The sequence below is a fragment of the Echeneis naucrates genome, chromosome 16 (genome assembly GCF_900963305.1).
Source record: "Echeneis naucrates chromosome 16, fEcheNa1.1, whole genome shotgun sequence".
NCBI lineage: Eukaryota > Metazoa > Chordata > Actinopteri > Carangiformes > Echeneidae > Echeneis > Echeneis naucrates.
The window spans coordinates 10,253,051-10,269,609 of NC_042526.1; the positions used below are offsets into that span (position 1 = coordinate 10,253,051).

The 16,559-nt window shown below is 42.9% G+C and overlaps 1 protein-coding gene across 6 annotated transcripts in view; it reads left to right on the top strand.

The window, feature by feature from the left end:
• Positions 1-16,559, top strand: part of LOC115056798 (genetic suppressor element 1-like) — a 32,590-nt gene that overhangs the window by 5,468 nt on the left and 10,563 nt on the right. Inside the window, exons 1-3 of one of the 6 annotated variants that reach the window (XM_029523523.1) lie at positions 5,738-5,862; positions 13,401-13,580; positions 14,990-15,189. In XM_029523523.1, coding sequence (XP_029379383.1) covers positions 13,403-13,580; positions 14,990-15,189 — 378 coding nt within the window. In that variant the 5' untranslated portion in view covers positions 5,738-5,862; positions 13,401-13,402. Of the gene's footprint in view, positions 1-5,737; positions 5,863-6,020; positions 6,822-11,387; positions 11,493-13,400; positions 13,581-14,989; positions 15,190-16,559 lie in introns of those variants that run through there. The other 5 variants (XM_029523524.1, XM_029523521.1, XM_029523527.1 and 2 more) reach the window with 5 other exon arrangements.

The window sequence follows — 16,559 nt, forward strand, 5'->3', positions numbered from 1 at the left end:
TACAAGCACTACCAAATTGATCTTTTTGTTATTGTGATTTCAGAGCATCAGTTCACCCAAGTTCATGCCCCAAACTAAAAACCCAATTTGGAATCTAGCCAGGCAGATATTTTTCAGTTGATCAACTAAGTTTTTCAGATCCTCACTCCTCAGCTCTCTACTTACCGTTGTAAAAGAAACTCTGATCCACTGATCCATTTGTTTAAATACATTTTTCAAAATCCATTTTAATCCAGTTAAACTGACACAGGAAGTAAATATGCTATCAAAAATGCGATTCTGCTTACCTTTCATTACCACTGACATTTAGACATCTCTTAAGTACATCAAAATATACATGTTAAGACACTGGATTTCATGATACTAATTGATACTAATTAATAAAAACATTTGCAAGCTTATGTGCATGACAAAGAATGCCTTGACTATAGCAGTGTTTATATGACTCAATATATAATAAGTGAAACATCCTTTTTTGGGTTGGTGCAATGGAAAACACGGATACTTGAGCTAGAAATCCATTCACCTTCACCTTCATGTCTTTATGGAGATGTAGATTTTGAAAGTGAATTTTTAGTATCTAGTAAGTAGTAGAGTAGTAGAGTAATCACAAACTCTTTTCTGGAGAAACAATTCACTCTAGCAAGCGTTCCCTTTAATTTAGATAAACTCTGTACTGCAGGTCACAGTGAGAAGCACACGCAGAAAATGCAAACATTTAGACCCGTTGAAAGAAAGTAACAGAGAAAATAAATATTAATAAATAAAGAAATCTTCAAATATGTCCCACATTCTGCTGTAGACATATACTTTATACCTGACACACAAACAAACACACATACACACACAGACACACACGGTTACAGGGCACGTGTTTGCTCATGTGTGATCTCTTGCCAACTTGTTCTGCTTCTGACTGCATTTGCATAATCTGCATAATGATGCTGCCTTTAATTGCCCACGCCCAGGTAAGGGATCATGTGGTTAAGTGGGAGATCATAATTATGTAAATAATTGGCCTGACCACAGCAAGCTGCTGCTCTCTGCCACCCATCTGGAGGGGGAGGAAGAGGAGGAACATTATGAGGGAGGGAGGGAAGGAGAAGAAGCACAGGAATGGAGAGAAAGAGTTGAGAAAATGAGGTAAAAGTAGGAAGGATAAGAGGGGATGTATTGGAGAGAAAGGAGAGGCAAACGGATGAAGGAATGAGGACAGTATGAGAAGAAAGTGGAAGAGCATATGGTGAGAGTGATGGCTGAGAGGATGAGGAGGAGGAGAATTAGAAAGTGTAAAAGGGATGAAAGAAAGCAATGTGTGATTGTCTGTTGAAGAGTTCAGTCACAAATTCCTGATCACAGCTATTCTATCTCCAGCTCTAGCAAACCCACTTAGATACACTTCAGAGATGAAGACTTGAAGACTGCATATCAAATAGTCTGCCATCGAATTTCCTGGAAACGTATTAAAAATATCACATGATTATCACAAGTAGTTGATTTTTTGCGGCACCTTTGGCTGTGATGTTTCTGATTATTTGGCAGTGTCCAGGACCCTGGTGGACAGTATATCTGAGCTCCAGAGATCCTTTGTAGAGATGGGATAAATGTCCAGAGGGGCAAACATCACTACACATCGCCACTGATCTGGGCTTCAGAGCAGACGGGCAACATGAGCATTTTATAAGTGAAAGTCTGCAAAGAAGCTGTTAAGGTTCGCTCAGACTGCATGAAACCGTGATTCTGATAAAAGCAAGATCAAACTGCTTAGCCTCAATTCTAAGCATCAAGTCTAGAAACTAGGCATCACCTGCATATTACCACCCCGGCGGTGAAGCATCCTGTTTTTCAGCGGCAGGGACGGAGAGACATGGTCAGGGTTGAAATTTATGGAGATACCCTTCATGAAAACTGGACCCAGGTTGCTCATGACTTCAGACTGGGCCAAAGACTTGCCATCCAACAGGGCAATGACCTTAACACAAAGCCAAAACAAAACAGGAATGGGCTGGGGGCAATTGGGTGAATGCCCTTGAGCAGCACAGCCAGAGCTCCAACTGAACATCTGTGGAGAAATCATGGCTGTTCACCGAGAGTCTGCATCCTACCTGACAGAGTTTGAGGTGACCTGCAGAAAAGAATGGCAAAAACTCTCTAATTTCCGGCAATTACTGACAACTAAATACTAATGAATAAGGTAAATGATCTAAAATTCAGTTTTTGCTGTGTTATTATGAGGTTTTGACTGCAAATTGAAGAAGAAGTAGGTGAATTGAAACAATTTTAGCATAAGGCCTCAATGTTACAGTGTGACAAGCAGGAAGGGATCTGAATATTTGATGAATACAATGCAGTTGATGTACATTCTCACCCAAAAACTAAACCAAATAAACCTAAGATAAAATTAGAATACCCTAAACTGTAAAATTTCACAAGCAGGCGTTATCTGCTGAGGAACACTGTGTGATATGATCAAAAGCTCTGGAGACACTTCTGATTGGTCTTAATAAGTTGTTTGGTCAGCTGCTGTATCCAAGATGAACAAAGTCTATAAAATCATGGCAAACAAGCAAACTCCAGATCATTGAAGGCACCAGAGCAGCAGAGCAGCAGAGCAACTTTGACTTTAATTGTCAACTTTAATATCTGCATTATTAGAAAAGCTAGGAACTTTCATTAATATTCATTCTTTATTTTTCCTCTTAAAAATTATAAACTTAAATTCACCTTCAGGCTTAACTTCTAAAATCACCCCAGTAAAGACGTCATATTCTGCACGCGCACTCGTTCACACATGCCCGCCACTGTATCTGCTGCACAGATGGTAAAGGCAGCAGCCCCTTTACGCAGACAAAGGGAAGGTAATTCTCTCTGCAGGACGTGAACAGAGCTGGAACTGGAAAGGAGCAACACACATCAACACTCCCCTCCCTGTTTCCTCGTCTCAGCCCCAGGCCAACAAACAACACAGGAGTAAACTGACAATGTGAGGGCTTTTGTCTATGTCTGTTTGTGTGTGCGCGCGCGCGTGTGTGTGTGTGCACTGCTGAAATAAGGCTTGAGGTGGAGAGACAGGAAAAATAAGAAGAGAGGGAAGAGAGGGAGAAAAAGAGAGATAAAATTAAAAAGAGAGGGAGAGTGCAGAGAGGGAGGAGGTAATAAACAGGATTAGTGCTTATCTTTACAGCAGTGTGTGTGTGTGTGTGTGTGTGTGTGTGTGTGTGTGTGTGTGCACTTTGCCTGAGGACAGAGTGACTGACTCTAGCATTACCCTTGCCAATGTGTCTTCATCCCCAGGTAGGCCTATCTCTTCCCTTTTGACTCCCTTTGCTTTTTGTGTACTAGTACACAATGTACTTTATTTGTGTGCATGGGTGGGGACACACTCATCTATATAGTTTTTCTGGCTATGGTTTGTGTATTTTGCGAGTGTGTCGAAGTGGAAGTAGATACAAGGCGTATGTGGTGTGTATCTGTGTTTTAGTGATTAAGCAGCAAATCCATTCAGTGTGTGTATGTTTTTGCACACTGTTTTGCATGGTGATTGTGAACACACAATTGTACAGTAGTTGTCTGTGTGTCTGTGTGTATATATGCCTGAGGATAGTGTACTCACCTCATTGTTGCCTTTGCAATTTATCTAAACTGCCAATAAATCTTGCTGGAGAGTATGTATAGGTACATGTACATCTGCCTGTGTGTGTCTGTGTATGTTTTTGTGCAACTGCTCAGAAGCTAGCTTCAGTTGCCATTGTCATGCTTGTCCTGCCCTGTAGCCTGTTGTTTATGACAGTGTTTCTGTTTGTAATCTCCTACCTGACCAAAGCTAACAGGCTGCTGAAGCGTCTCTCTTTCAATGGATGGGGAAGGAGGAATACATTTAAATAATCAGAGGTTTGGGTTCATGGCTGATATTATGCCTCGCTGCTTTTGTAAATGAGCATCTGTGTATGTGTACGTGTGTGTGTTTTTGTGCAGGCAAGCGCATCTGTTTTGAAAGACATCTGTGAATGTCTTGGTGGATTGTTCTTGTAGCGGTGTCTCGAGCTCTATACTCTTCCTCACTAGAGATGAATAGACAGAGCAAGGAAAGAGAGAGACAAACCGTGCATGTGCGTGTGTGTTTGTGCATATAAATGTGTGTATGCTTGGCTGTGTGATGGATAGAGGGCTTTATGAGAGAGGAATAGGCTAATGACCAGGTCTCCAGAGGCAGTAAGATTCCTGGAGCGATTACTGCCGGAGTTCATAATGGCCTCTGTGCTTGGCCTCTTTTACACGCTACTTAATGGGGGATCCAACAGTCCACTGCCAAGTGTAACCCACCCAGAGAATACACACTGCTGTGCGTTTTGACCCTAACACACAAGCACACACATAGAAACACACAGAGCAGCACATGTTCAATCAGGAGCTTCTTACGTGCACCTGCAGACACACACTTTACAATGTCTCTTTCTCTCTCTCTCATACACACAAACACACACACACACACACACACACACACACACACACACACACACTACACAACCTGTATAGGTCACTGAGGATGGAGGTGAGACACCTACCTCAGAGAAAACTAAGAGTGTCTGCCCACAGCGCACAGCCAAACCATAAATCATGTCAGGCTACACTCACTCACACACACAGACACACACACACAGACTGTTGTTTGGGGATTATGGAGGAGCCTCACTTTTCTTTTCTCTTCCGTTGCTTCCTTCGGTGCTTGTTTCTACAGAGAGAAAAGTGAGGAAGCAAGGGGCCCCTGATCGGTGTATGTGAGTTCATGAAAGTACAACATTGTGTACGTTATGGTGTATGTTTGTGTGACTTCTTTTGTCACTGAATGGACCTCTGGGAAAGACTTGAAGGAGACGTTCAATTCATTAAGGACCATCAATGCTGTTTGGTGTTGCTGTGCGTCTGACATCTTAGAAATGCAAGAGGAGGGGAGGGAGGAGAGGAGGAGACATAAAAGTGAGCTGGAAGAGGAGGATGGACAAGGTAGAAATTCGCACTCGGAAGCGCAAATCAATGCAAAACAGCTGTTAAATAGCTGCAAAGTGGAGCAGCTGCTTGGGAGAAGAGGAGAGAGGGATCGGGAGATGAAGGGATGTATGATCAAGAAACAGACAGCCGAGAGAGAGACAGAGAGAGGGAGGCCCATGGGAGATGAAATTTTAGACTAAACGAAGCAGGATGAGTGAGCTTACAGCACATGATGACAGATGAATATTTATAAACATGTTTGTAACTTCATACACACATTTGTGACTCCAGTGAAAAGCATGAATTACTTATTTTGGCCTTACATAAATCGTGTGAAACAGAATGTCAGATCAGCTCTCAAGACTTTATCAAAAATCATTTGGAGAAACTTAATGGTTTAAAAAACAAACAAACAAACAAAAAAGCAAAAACAAAAGTAAGACAACTCCCTATTTTTGGTGGTGGTTATTTAATGGCACGGTGTGAAACTGCGCTGTGAATGTCTGTGAAGAGCGAAGCAGGAGGAGCTGACTGGAACAGATATGATTGTCTCCAGTGGACAGTAAACATGTCCAGGCTTTGAGCTATCAGCAGTCTGGGGACACATCGTCCTCCTCTCCATCCCTCCATCCCTCCAGCTCTCCGGGGAGCATCAGTGGAGCAGGTGCTCTGCCTCCTCCTCCTCCTCCTCCTCCTCTGATACCCCGCCTCTCTCTCTCTCTCTCTCTCTCTCTCTCTGTCTCCGTCTCTCTGTCTCCCTCAGGACAGTTAACGTGTTGTCCTTCTCCTTTCCACATCTGCTGCTCTTTATCACCTCTTTATTTTTTCGGAGGATGCACAAAAACCGTAGATGGTCTTTTCTCAGTTGAGGCGGTAAGTTTTCTCCTTTCCGTTTTGTGTCCAGTCCTGCTGCCTGTGAAGGATCACCGAATCGTTACCGTCTGTGTTTATCTGTAATGATCGTTCATAACCTCCATTAAAAAAAAAAAAAAAAAAAAAAAAAACAAACAAACCCAGCATGACTTGTGACAGGGCTGTACTTTGTGTAGTTGTCGAGCGTCACTGACTTGGTGCTGTTTTCCTGTTTCTGATGGGGACATTAGTTAGTCACTGTCTGAAGGGTCAACTTGACGGGGAGAGCAGGAAGTCAGAGGGGGAAGTCCAACTTCATTTATTTCTAGATAGACTTCAAATGATGTCGGACTCAAAGCGTGGTGTGTGATTGAGTCGGTAATATGCGATCAGACAAACTGGTCGAACTTGACAGCAGGAGGAGAAAACTGCTTCTGGGCTGCACTTTCAAAATAAAACCTTTGTAAAACGTGTAACAGTTATTAAAATCGGACAAAAGGTTGTACTGCAGGGAGGGCTCAAGTTCCGACCTATCTGTTGACATTTCTCCGAGAAAAGGGCGTCTGGTTATGCATGTGCTAATTTAGGCAGCATCGCATGCTCTTATTTTTAGGCTCGACTCCTCCGCTTCCTGTTTGGTCCAGTCTACGAAGCGACCTTTGACGCAGCTGCAGGAGGATGATGATGGTGGTTGGGGGGAGGTGGCTGCGGTTCCTTGTTATACCTGTCGCTGATCAAACAAAGTAGCTATTTGCTGCTGTTGAGCTCAACGGACCGGAGCCGAAAGTGTGAAAGTCTGCGGTGTATCACAGTTTCTCTGAAATGGTTTGTCACTCTGCACCTATGGGAGTCAGAGGAGTCGCTCTTTAATCCGGGACCTTTAACAGCGGCTGCATTGTTTGGCTGAGATAGATGCCGCTGGGCGCATTAACAGCAGTCAAGCGGATCACGTCGCTTTTGTGTGTGTACACAGCCCGCAGGTGGAGTTCAACACACACACACACACACACACACACACACACACACCATGTGCTGCTCCTGACCTGCCGTAGACCAGCTGCTCAGCAGGGGTTAGTGAGTAAACCTCCAATCTCTTTAATTACCTCCTTCTCATATAGACGCTGTTAACACAGCTACCGCACTCATTCACATTCAGCCCACCGGCTATGTCTTCAAACTATAGGAAAGTGTGGTATTTGTTGGCCAGTGAATTTGTTGGCCCCCACTGTTTTTGATGGAGGTAAAAGATTGTTTGCGGCTTTCCTGGACCTTGGTCTGTGAACAAAAGAAGACATGCTGAGGAGGTTTAAGAGTTCTATTAGAGAACTATTAATTCATTAGTAAAAAAAAAAACCAACAACAACAACTAACAAACAAACTGTTTATCATTGACATTTGAAACCACAGTTGAATAAATACTCTCCAGTTCTATTAAGTAGCTATGATCCTAATTTTGGATCATATTACATCTTCATCAGCAGAAGAGTTTGCCAAGGTAGAACTGTTGAACTACCCTAAATATAAACATCGATAATAAAAATTAATCATCAGTTGCAATCTAATGGAAGTTGCACATTTGCCATAGAATTAATCAAATCTTTCATATCCAAAAAGAAAAAAAACATAGTGGGGAAGAGTTGACTGAGCATGACAAGAAGCTACAAAGTAAATAACATTATTTCAACTGTAACTGACTGCTGGCCAAATAGCTCACATTCAAGTTGACGTGCAGGGCAGGAATGACAGTTGAAACTAAATCAACAACAGGGCTGTTGCTGTTTTTCACATTTGTTTGGTTTCATCGAAAAGTCATACAAGTTATATGAAGAAATAATCTATAACATTTGCTCTTTTTTTTTCTTCCTATGCTGAGCCGGATTGTACTTGTGAATATCTCCTCTAATATTAACACTATTTACTAAAGAGATTGTTGTTGCAAGTAGCACACACCTCAATTATACCTGGCACTTTATACTTATTCAACCCCTGTGTGGCAGACCGGTCTCTTTATGCACCTTTGTGCAATGACAATGTGTCTGTGTTGTGCCTCCCCCCCTCCCCTCGTGTTTGTTCAGATGGTTGAGGTCTAGCCACCACAGTGTCGACACCTGGTGAGCAAAACTGGCCTCAGGCCAGAGGAGGAGTAACTGTTGCTGTCAACTGTCTGACACGACCCTCTGTACACACATCCCCTTAACACTGAACACACACACGCACACCAAATAGAAAACAGGAATCAGACGCAGCCAGGCGCCAAAAACAAACTGAGACAGAGTAAGATTGGTTTTCCTCAGATTGTTTTATCTTTTTGCATCGTATCAGAAAGAGGTGAGACTGAACCACACGTTGCAGGAGAGATCGATCACACAGAGGGGAAAGCAGAAATGTGGCCGACGTGATGGGAGAGGCTGTCGAGTGAGTGTAAGGAAACTGAAAAGAGATAGGAGGATATGACAAGGCAAAGAAATGATAACATGTACAGATAGAGAGAGTGTAAGGGCTTCCAAAGCAGCTGCTATTTATATTTTCTGCTTTGTGTATTTGACACACAGTGACAAGATGCTCATACACAACTACACTGATTATAGAATTGGAGACAGGGTCGCCTAAAGAGGAAAAGTGCCCTGCAGCCAGGAGGAAGGCGGGTGGAGGCTCGAGATTAACAGGGAAGAGAAGACAAGAGAAAATAAGAGAAGAGCTCTTCCAATATAGCCATCCTATCTTTGCTGACAGGCCACATTTCTACTCCAAGCTGTAGCCATGATAATTTATAGACATTCACTAACATCTCAACTGTGTTATGATGGCACAGTAAACATGGCTCTTCTCTGGTAGACACACTGTAGTAGTTGTGTACACACAACTGAGTAATGACTGTTATATTAACCATCCTTACTGCATTGTTTCATTTCCTGCTGAATGCTACTAATTCTCTGCTGCAGTATGCCTTTGTATGTGCTTCCTGTTTGTTTGTTTTTGCTGGAGGTGTTGTTTATTACAGTATGTGGTTTTTCTGCTCCATTTATCCCAGGACCATAAATGGATGCTGGCTGTTTGGTTCCTACGAGTCACATGCATATGTTTTGTGATGCACTATGCCTGAATCCTGAGTCAGCTAATTGCATATGTCTATCTTTGCAAGTATTCAGCCAGCCATCATATGTGTGTTTTTGATGATGTCACTGCTTTTCCTTTCGTCATTCAGCTGACGTTAGTGTTAATTTGCGTGCCTATTCCTGTGTTCGTGAATGTGGGAGATGCTGGAGTGGGATAGTGTTTTCGTTGTTTATGGATTGTAAGGAAGTGTTAAGTGTTTCAGTGCGGGCTGCAGAGTCACTGGAGCTAGTAAAGCCATTTAGCAGCCCCTGGAGTAACCCTGGAGACTGCTGTGTTGACGCCACTCTGACTGCTATTACAGACAAGTTTAAGAGGCTGTAAAACATTTGGCTACTTTTCTCTCCCTCTCTCTCTGTGCCTGTGTGTCTGTCTGTGTGTGTGTGTATATGTGTGCGTCAGCATGTGCACACTCTCATGCATGCTTGTCAGAGGAATTTGAAAAAGTTTGCCAGCTATTGTAACAGCAACAGTAGCTGTTCTTGTGATTAGTATCAGCTGTAGGAGCCAAAGTAATAGTGTCTTGAAACTTAAATAGAGCATATTTTTGTGTTGTGACTTGTTAGGTCACTGTGTGTGTGTGTGCATGTGCATATGACTCAATTTAATGTCTCATTGTTAAAATAGTAACCAACGCAGGAACACACACAGACTAAAACTTGCCAGAGTGGTTTTGAGTTATTATGAAGGTTGTATGGTACAACCTCCTCTTCCATCCTACTCACACATACCATCCTATCTCTGTGATACATACATATGGCCAAACACACACAAACACACTCCAGTGCAGCTGATAGGACCCTGCCAAACTGTCCGCTTGTTGTCCCCCTGTGAAAGTGAAAGAGAGACATGAAGAAGGTGCTAAGGACACAGGCCTCCACACGTCTTAAGTCAGTTACAACATGCTGAGCAGAGAGTGCAATTGTGTATGGAGGGTGTGCTTGTGTTTGTATATGGGTGGCTTGTGTCACACTCAGATGTGATTACCATTTTACCGAAGGGGGGGGGGGGGGGGGGGGGGGGGGGGGGGGTAATTTTATTTGTCCGAGATGTAATGAGACTTATTTTTGTCAGAGGTGAAGAATCAGTCAGGCACTCGATGGATAGATGTTCAGTCACTGCAAATGTTTCACACAGGAGGAAAATTATGTTCATATTGGTGATCAACTTACTTTCATCACTCCAGTTCATGACAGAATCCATAAAAAATGATAACTAAAACCTGATTAACTCAGTTAACATTTTGAATGTATGCATGTAAAGTGCTGTTGCATCTTTGAACATTTCTAATACTGAATGTTAACATGCTAACATGTATTTAAGAACAAAGCATCTGTGAATAATATGAAGTCAGAGCTTGGATCAAATATACTAAAGTTGATGATGTGGACTTGAGCATTGTGGGATGTTCAGATTTAATTTAAATATAGTATGGATAGTAAATATTTAATTTTGATATTTCATGCTCTGTGTTAATTCGAGGTGAACTAACTGCCACTGTACAAATTGACAGTAACTGTCATCAAGCTCGCAATTTACACATTTTCTTGAAACCTTTTCAACATTTGCATTACTAATTGGCTTTCTTATGATTGGTAATGTAAATGTTTGTATATGATAGCTTTTTTGTAATATGAAAATATATGTTAACATGTAAACATCTGACAGTTAAGCTCCAGTTCACCTAAAGCTTGAAACTGAATGACACTTAAGAGTGACAGGGTCCCAAAATGGAACCTGTCCAAAAACATGTTTTCTTTTTTCTCCAATATGGGATTTCAACTGACACTGTTCACACAAATGATTTTTTTTTTTTTTTTAACTTCAGTTCAATTAATAGCAAAGATTCTCTTTGTGTCTTCCTTCATCAGTTTCCTGATGTCTGATGACCATACTGTCTTCTTGTTTAATTATCCAGTCATCACTTTTAAAAAGATTGCTGAAGGAAGTTAAATGTCTTAATTTGTGTTTAAGGTGAAAGGTCACTGTCAGCCCCATCCCCAGCCCCAATGAACTCACCCCTGTCACCAAAGCAGACAGAGCTGACTTGCAGTAAGACAGAGTGATGGATGGGGATAGGGGGTTAACACACACACACACACACACACACACACACACAGAGCTTAAAGCATGCAACCTCTCTCCCTGCCAACCCCCTAAAGCCTCCTCCCTCTACTCATGCCCCCACCCTCCCATGAGTGAGAGCCAAAAGGAGGAAAGATGAGGAATGAAGAGAGAAAAGAAAATGACACAGAGAGAGAGAGAGAGTGTGCAGCTAAACAGAGGAAATGGAAAGATAAAAAGAGTGACACAGAAGAGAGGAGGTTGGATGGAGAAGGTGGGAGATGGAGATGGACAGGGAGGGGAAGAAGGAGGAGGAGGGGGCGGTGGATGGAAAGGAAGAGGAGGAGGGCCGGGAGGGGGTGGCTAGAAAAGAGGTCACGTGACCACGTAGCAGCTGCAAGGCTGAGAGGGAGAGACAGAAAGACTCACAGAGGAGCAGGAAGACGACAAGCAGGAGAACAGTGAGTGGGAGGGTGAGTGTGTATGTTTGCATGTCTGAATTATGTGCACATGCATATGCTAGTATGTGTGTGTTTATCTTTGTGTGTGAATGACATGGATAAATATCAGAGGAAAAGCCTGAAAGAAAAGATTTTTAAAAGAAGGAAGAGAGAAACCAAGAAACAGAGGAGATTATGTCTGTTGTCTTTTGTTAAATAAGCTCCAGCATGCTGAGATAAACCAAAGAGAAGGGGAAAGAGAGACGGGAGGTAAAGAGTGAATGAATAGAGAGGAGGGAGGGAGAGAAAGAGTCGATAGAAACTGTCTTATCATCGCTCCCTGGACTGCTGGGCTCAGCAGAGACAGAGATATAGACGCACACTCACACAGCCTGTCAGGATCTGAGCTTTTACTTTCTTCATCTTTCCCTTTCTGTCTGTCAGCTTCAATTTCAATTTGCTTTATTGACAAGAGATGGAAATGTGTAAGTGAAGCAAGAAACATGAAGGAAATTAAAGAGTAAATAGAATAAATGATGAGCTCAATAGAAGCACAATAACATGAAAAGAACAGTTTGTGAAGCTACTTTATAATCTTCCAGTTTATGAACACAGTCATGTCAAAACCTGCATGGATGATAATTGTATACATTTCACATGTAGGTTGGCAGATTATGTTTGTTTGTGTTGCTTGCATTAGTTGTTAACAAGTTGTGGTGGCAGGATATAAAATCTGGAATAGCTTCACCAAACTTTGATGATAATTAGCTTTAATGACTGGTTTTATGTTTTGGGCACATGCAGAGGAAGCCTGTGTGTGGGTGTCAGCAGTTACAGATGTCTGTCTCTGATGGTTCAGGGATTTTATATAACATCCTCTGTCCATCTCCACTTCTTGGTGACTTATTTTAGGGTTTAACCTCTAATCGTTTTCTTTACTTCTCCTCACTCTCTCCTTCACGTCTTCTCTTCACTTGTTCGCTGTACAGCAGCTTGTCCACACATGAGCAAAGATAGGAGATATAAAAATTAGATTTAATACACTTTCAACTGAATAACTGACTTTTCTGCTCTTTTATTTCTTCAGTGCATCCAGGTGATGAGCATGACGTTGAATAATGGTGTTCAATGTGCAGAATGAATTTTTTATGAGTGTGTACACTGCTTTGGCTGTTTGTTTGTTCCCCCTGAGATATGTCTGTGTGTGTCTACTTGAAAGGTAGTTATGTGTGTGTGTGTGTGTCATGGTGGTAATGAGGTCATTGCTGTGGCAGGCAGGGGGGCTCCTGGCTAATTCCAGCTGTAATTAACATTAGTGGGTCAGTAAGAGGGTAGAGGGTGGAGACAAAGGTTACTCCAGCCATGTTTGCGCCAAGTGTGTTACTGTTGAACATATCTATGAGGTGTGTGTGTGTGTGTGTGTGTGTGTGTGTGTCTGCGTGCGTGTGTCTGTCTGCGTGCGTGTATACATGCTTCTATTTCTGAGGGTGTAAAAATGGACTGATGCCTAATAACGTCTGCATGTAGACACGCCCGAGGTCTGAAGATGTGTTGACTGGGTCCCTTGAGGAAACGGACATGTGTGCACTCATGTGTGTGATTTGCTATTAGGGTCACCGCTCTGTTTGACACGGCTCTACTCCCTCCACTCAGCGAGTGAAGCTGACCCTCACTTATACACTGACTATAATGTCCAGACACAAAGACAGTAACACACAGACACACACACACTTTTTCTCACCCTTTTTCTTTGAGCACATGTATATGACAAGTTTGATTCATCCAGGATAAATGAGATGCCAGCTATGCATTAAAAACTGATGCTTTTTCGCAAGAACTGATTCAAAGAAGAAATATCTCATCAAAATCATCCATTGAGAAAAGCCTCACTGGTCTTTCCAAAATGTTTTTGGCTAAACATTTGTGTTTCCTTTTCCTCAGGTATGAACCATGAGCCCAATAAATCATCATCATTAGGAATGATCTCCACGGCAACTCGCACCACGGCTACTGTCAGTCCCCTCAGCCCACTAACCAATGGGAACGCAGTTGCTCAATCTGCAAACTCGGGATTTGCTGCTGCTCTTCGTAAACTGGCCAAACAGGCTGAGGATCCCAGAGGTGAGAGGTGATCTAACTTCATTTAAAACCCAGAGCACCAGTGGCCCCACGCCCTGCAGAGATAACACACACACAAAGAAATATATTGACATACATGTTCTTGAGAAACTGAAATTAAAGGAAAAATTCAACATTTCCTTTCACTGTTGCAAACAGAGAAGCAGTTTGCATCTCTCATAAGTATACGTCCTTGATGAACGAGAACTCTAAATGTTGGAACATTATTTTTGGACGAAGCTGGACAAAGGGCCACTTCTGGCTGACAGTAGCTTCATTTTTAACACACTGACACAAATTTTATTACTGTTATTATTTGGCTTTTTATGCCTTTATTTCTATTATTAAGTGGCAGGGAGGCTGACAGGAAACGGGAAAGAACGAGGGGAATGATCTGCAGAATAGGTCTCGGGCTGGAACCAAACCCGGGTCGGTGTGATAACATGGCTTGCGGACTAACCACTCAACTGCTGCTACCGGCATAGTTGTATCAATATTCTCATCTAACCTGCCTCCGGAAAGGAAAATGTTGGACTATTCCTTTAAGAAGTGAAAAGGCATTGATAATTGGAAAGTGGACTTTCTTTTAAAACACAACTACTAAATCACTTAAAAGTTGTGTTTTAATGTGAAACGTTTTAGTGTGTGGTTTGGTTGTGTGTGTGTCCTCACTCAGTTTGTTGGTGTCCTAATGAAGGTGTTGGATAAGAGTTGACCCATTCTGACCTTTTCCTCTCTGTCTCTTCATTCATTTCTATTCATCTCTTAATAATGAGAAACTAATTACATCCAATTATAACAAGCTCTCTCTGTCTCTCTGTCTCTCTCGCTCACTCTGCCTCACTCTTTCTTTCTTTCTTTTGCTTTCTCCCTGCAGCTCTTTCCTTTCCCCATTTCATTCTTTCCCCCTTCCAACGTCTCTGAATGTGTTTGGGTTTCTGTAAGTGTTACATTAATGGAGTAATGATGGAGTGGATGCTAAGGACAACACAGACGTTCTCTCTTTATCGCATTTAACACTTTCCCCTGCACTGCATTACACCCCAGGCTTTTCTTTTAACACTCCTTCTTCTGATGTATCTTTTTTTTTTTTTTTGTCGTTTATTAATCTGTACACCTACATGCTTGTCACACACCCTTGTCCCTATCTCTGTTATTTCCTGTGTGTTTTTACATTTTCCTGTGTTTTGGTCATAGTTCACCAGTGTTTCATTAAAATGATTGAGTCACTTTTTATCTCTTCACAGGCCAGCACACAGACAAAAAAAGTAGATTTTTCCTTTCGTGTACCATCTGTATTACGTCACAGGGGGATTGTTTGATCCTGAAATCTTTTTAATCTGATAAGCCGTCTGGTAGCTGCAGTTTATTCCCGACTCGGCCTGTCATTCACGCCCCTTCCTCCTCCTCAGGTTCGGCTCTCAGTGGTGAGCCGTCTCCAGTCTCTTCCCCGGCAACCAGCCACAGCTCACCAGTCACCACTCCAAAGCGTGGCTCTTTAGGGCCGCTTCTGGGTCAGACCAGGGGCCACGGTGTCCCCAGCACCCCTCCAGTAGTCACCATCGCCCCCACCAAGACCAGCAACGGCCTGTGGCGGGCTGACGGACGACAGGTAAGGGATGGTGCTTCTCAAACTGTCTTACCTGCTGCTCTTCCAGACAAGTTTGAGACAAGACATCTGCTCTTCTCTGTGCTTCAGTACTTCCCGTTCCCTTGTCTTGCTGATTTGTATTTTGTTCTTCTCTCTCTCTCTCTCTCACCCTCTCTCGATACAAATGATTTGTCTGTCTCTTTTTGTCTCCCTTATCCGTCCTGCTGCTGCGCCCTCCATTAAAGAAATGGTCCCAGTGCTTCTCTACATCAAACTGTCAAAACCAGCCATTGCGCTGTGTCTGTCTTTCTTTCCCTTTCCTCTCTTTCTCTGTCTCATCTCATTCTTTCATTTTCTTGCTTTCACCACTCTTCCTCTCTCTCTCTTCCTCTCGCTAATCAGTCCATGTCTTTTCAGCAACACATGAGGGGTTTGTAAAGAAACACTGGAGGCGGCAGAGACTGGCACCTATTGTGTTCAGCTTCCTGCAGTGTTTGTGTGTGTGTGTGTGTGTGTGTGTGTACTTGACCCTTCACCACAAAAGGCTTAGGATGTGAAGAGGGACCTGTGTATGTGTGCATGTGCGTCTGTGGATCTGTTTGCTCGTGGGTGTGTGAGTGAATTTAAGCTGGGGCGAGCAACCAGGCCCCTCACACAATGCAGGGGTTAGCCCCCACAGTAGCCACTTCCCCCTGGATCAGAGCTGCCTTTCTCCCACTTCACAAAGACCACTCTGTGGCTCTGCCTGCCTGGGGCTCCCATTCAGACCTTTGGAGAAAGAAGGAGGGAGGGAGGGAGGCAAGAGAATAGAGAATAGGATGTTTAGAAAAGAGGGGAGGAAAAGTAAGAATGACCAGGAGAGCAACAGAAAGAAGAGCGAGGACTCAAAAGATTGGTGTAAATTCGCCATTTATCTTTCTCTGTTTGCAGTTTGTTTGAGACCAGAGAAAGCACAGCACAGGATGGTTTAACCTGTGGGTTGTGTGTGTTTACTGCTGCATCTGTGAGGGCTGTTGCCTGTCTGCAGAGGTCAGAGGTCAAAGAATGTGGTGGCGGCTGTCGAGACCCCTCATGGGTTGCTTCTCTTTCATTTTAAACAGTGTGCGTTGCCGGGTAATGGCGAGTGAGGGAGCAATAAAGCCCATCACTGGTTTGAATCTGCTTTCCATGAGTGACACATTCAAAAGTATTCAAACATATTCAAAGCAGAGATATTTCACTGCATGTCAAGTGTTGTACAGAGGCCGTAGATGGGGTGTTGCTGGGTGAGCTAATTTGTTTGTGGGTTGTCCGTAGTCTGTCTGTCCTGTATTGTTATCTGTTACTGAGGCAACAACATTTGACAAATAAGTATATGTGAATAAAAATCTTCTCATGAACACACTGTGGTC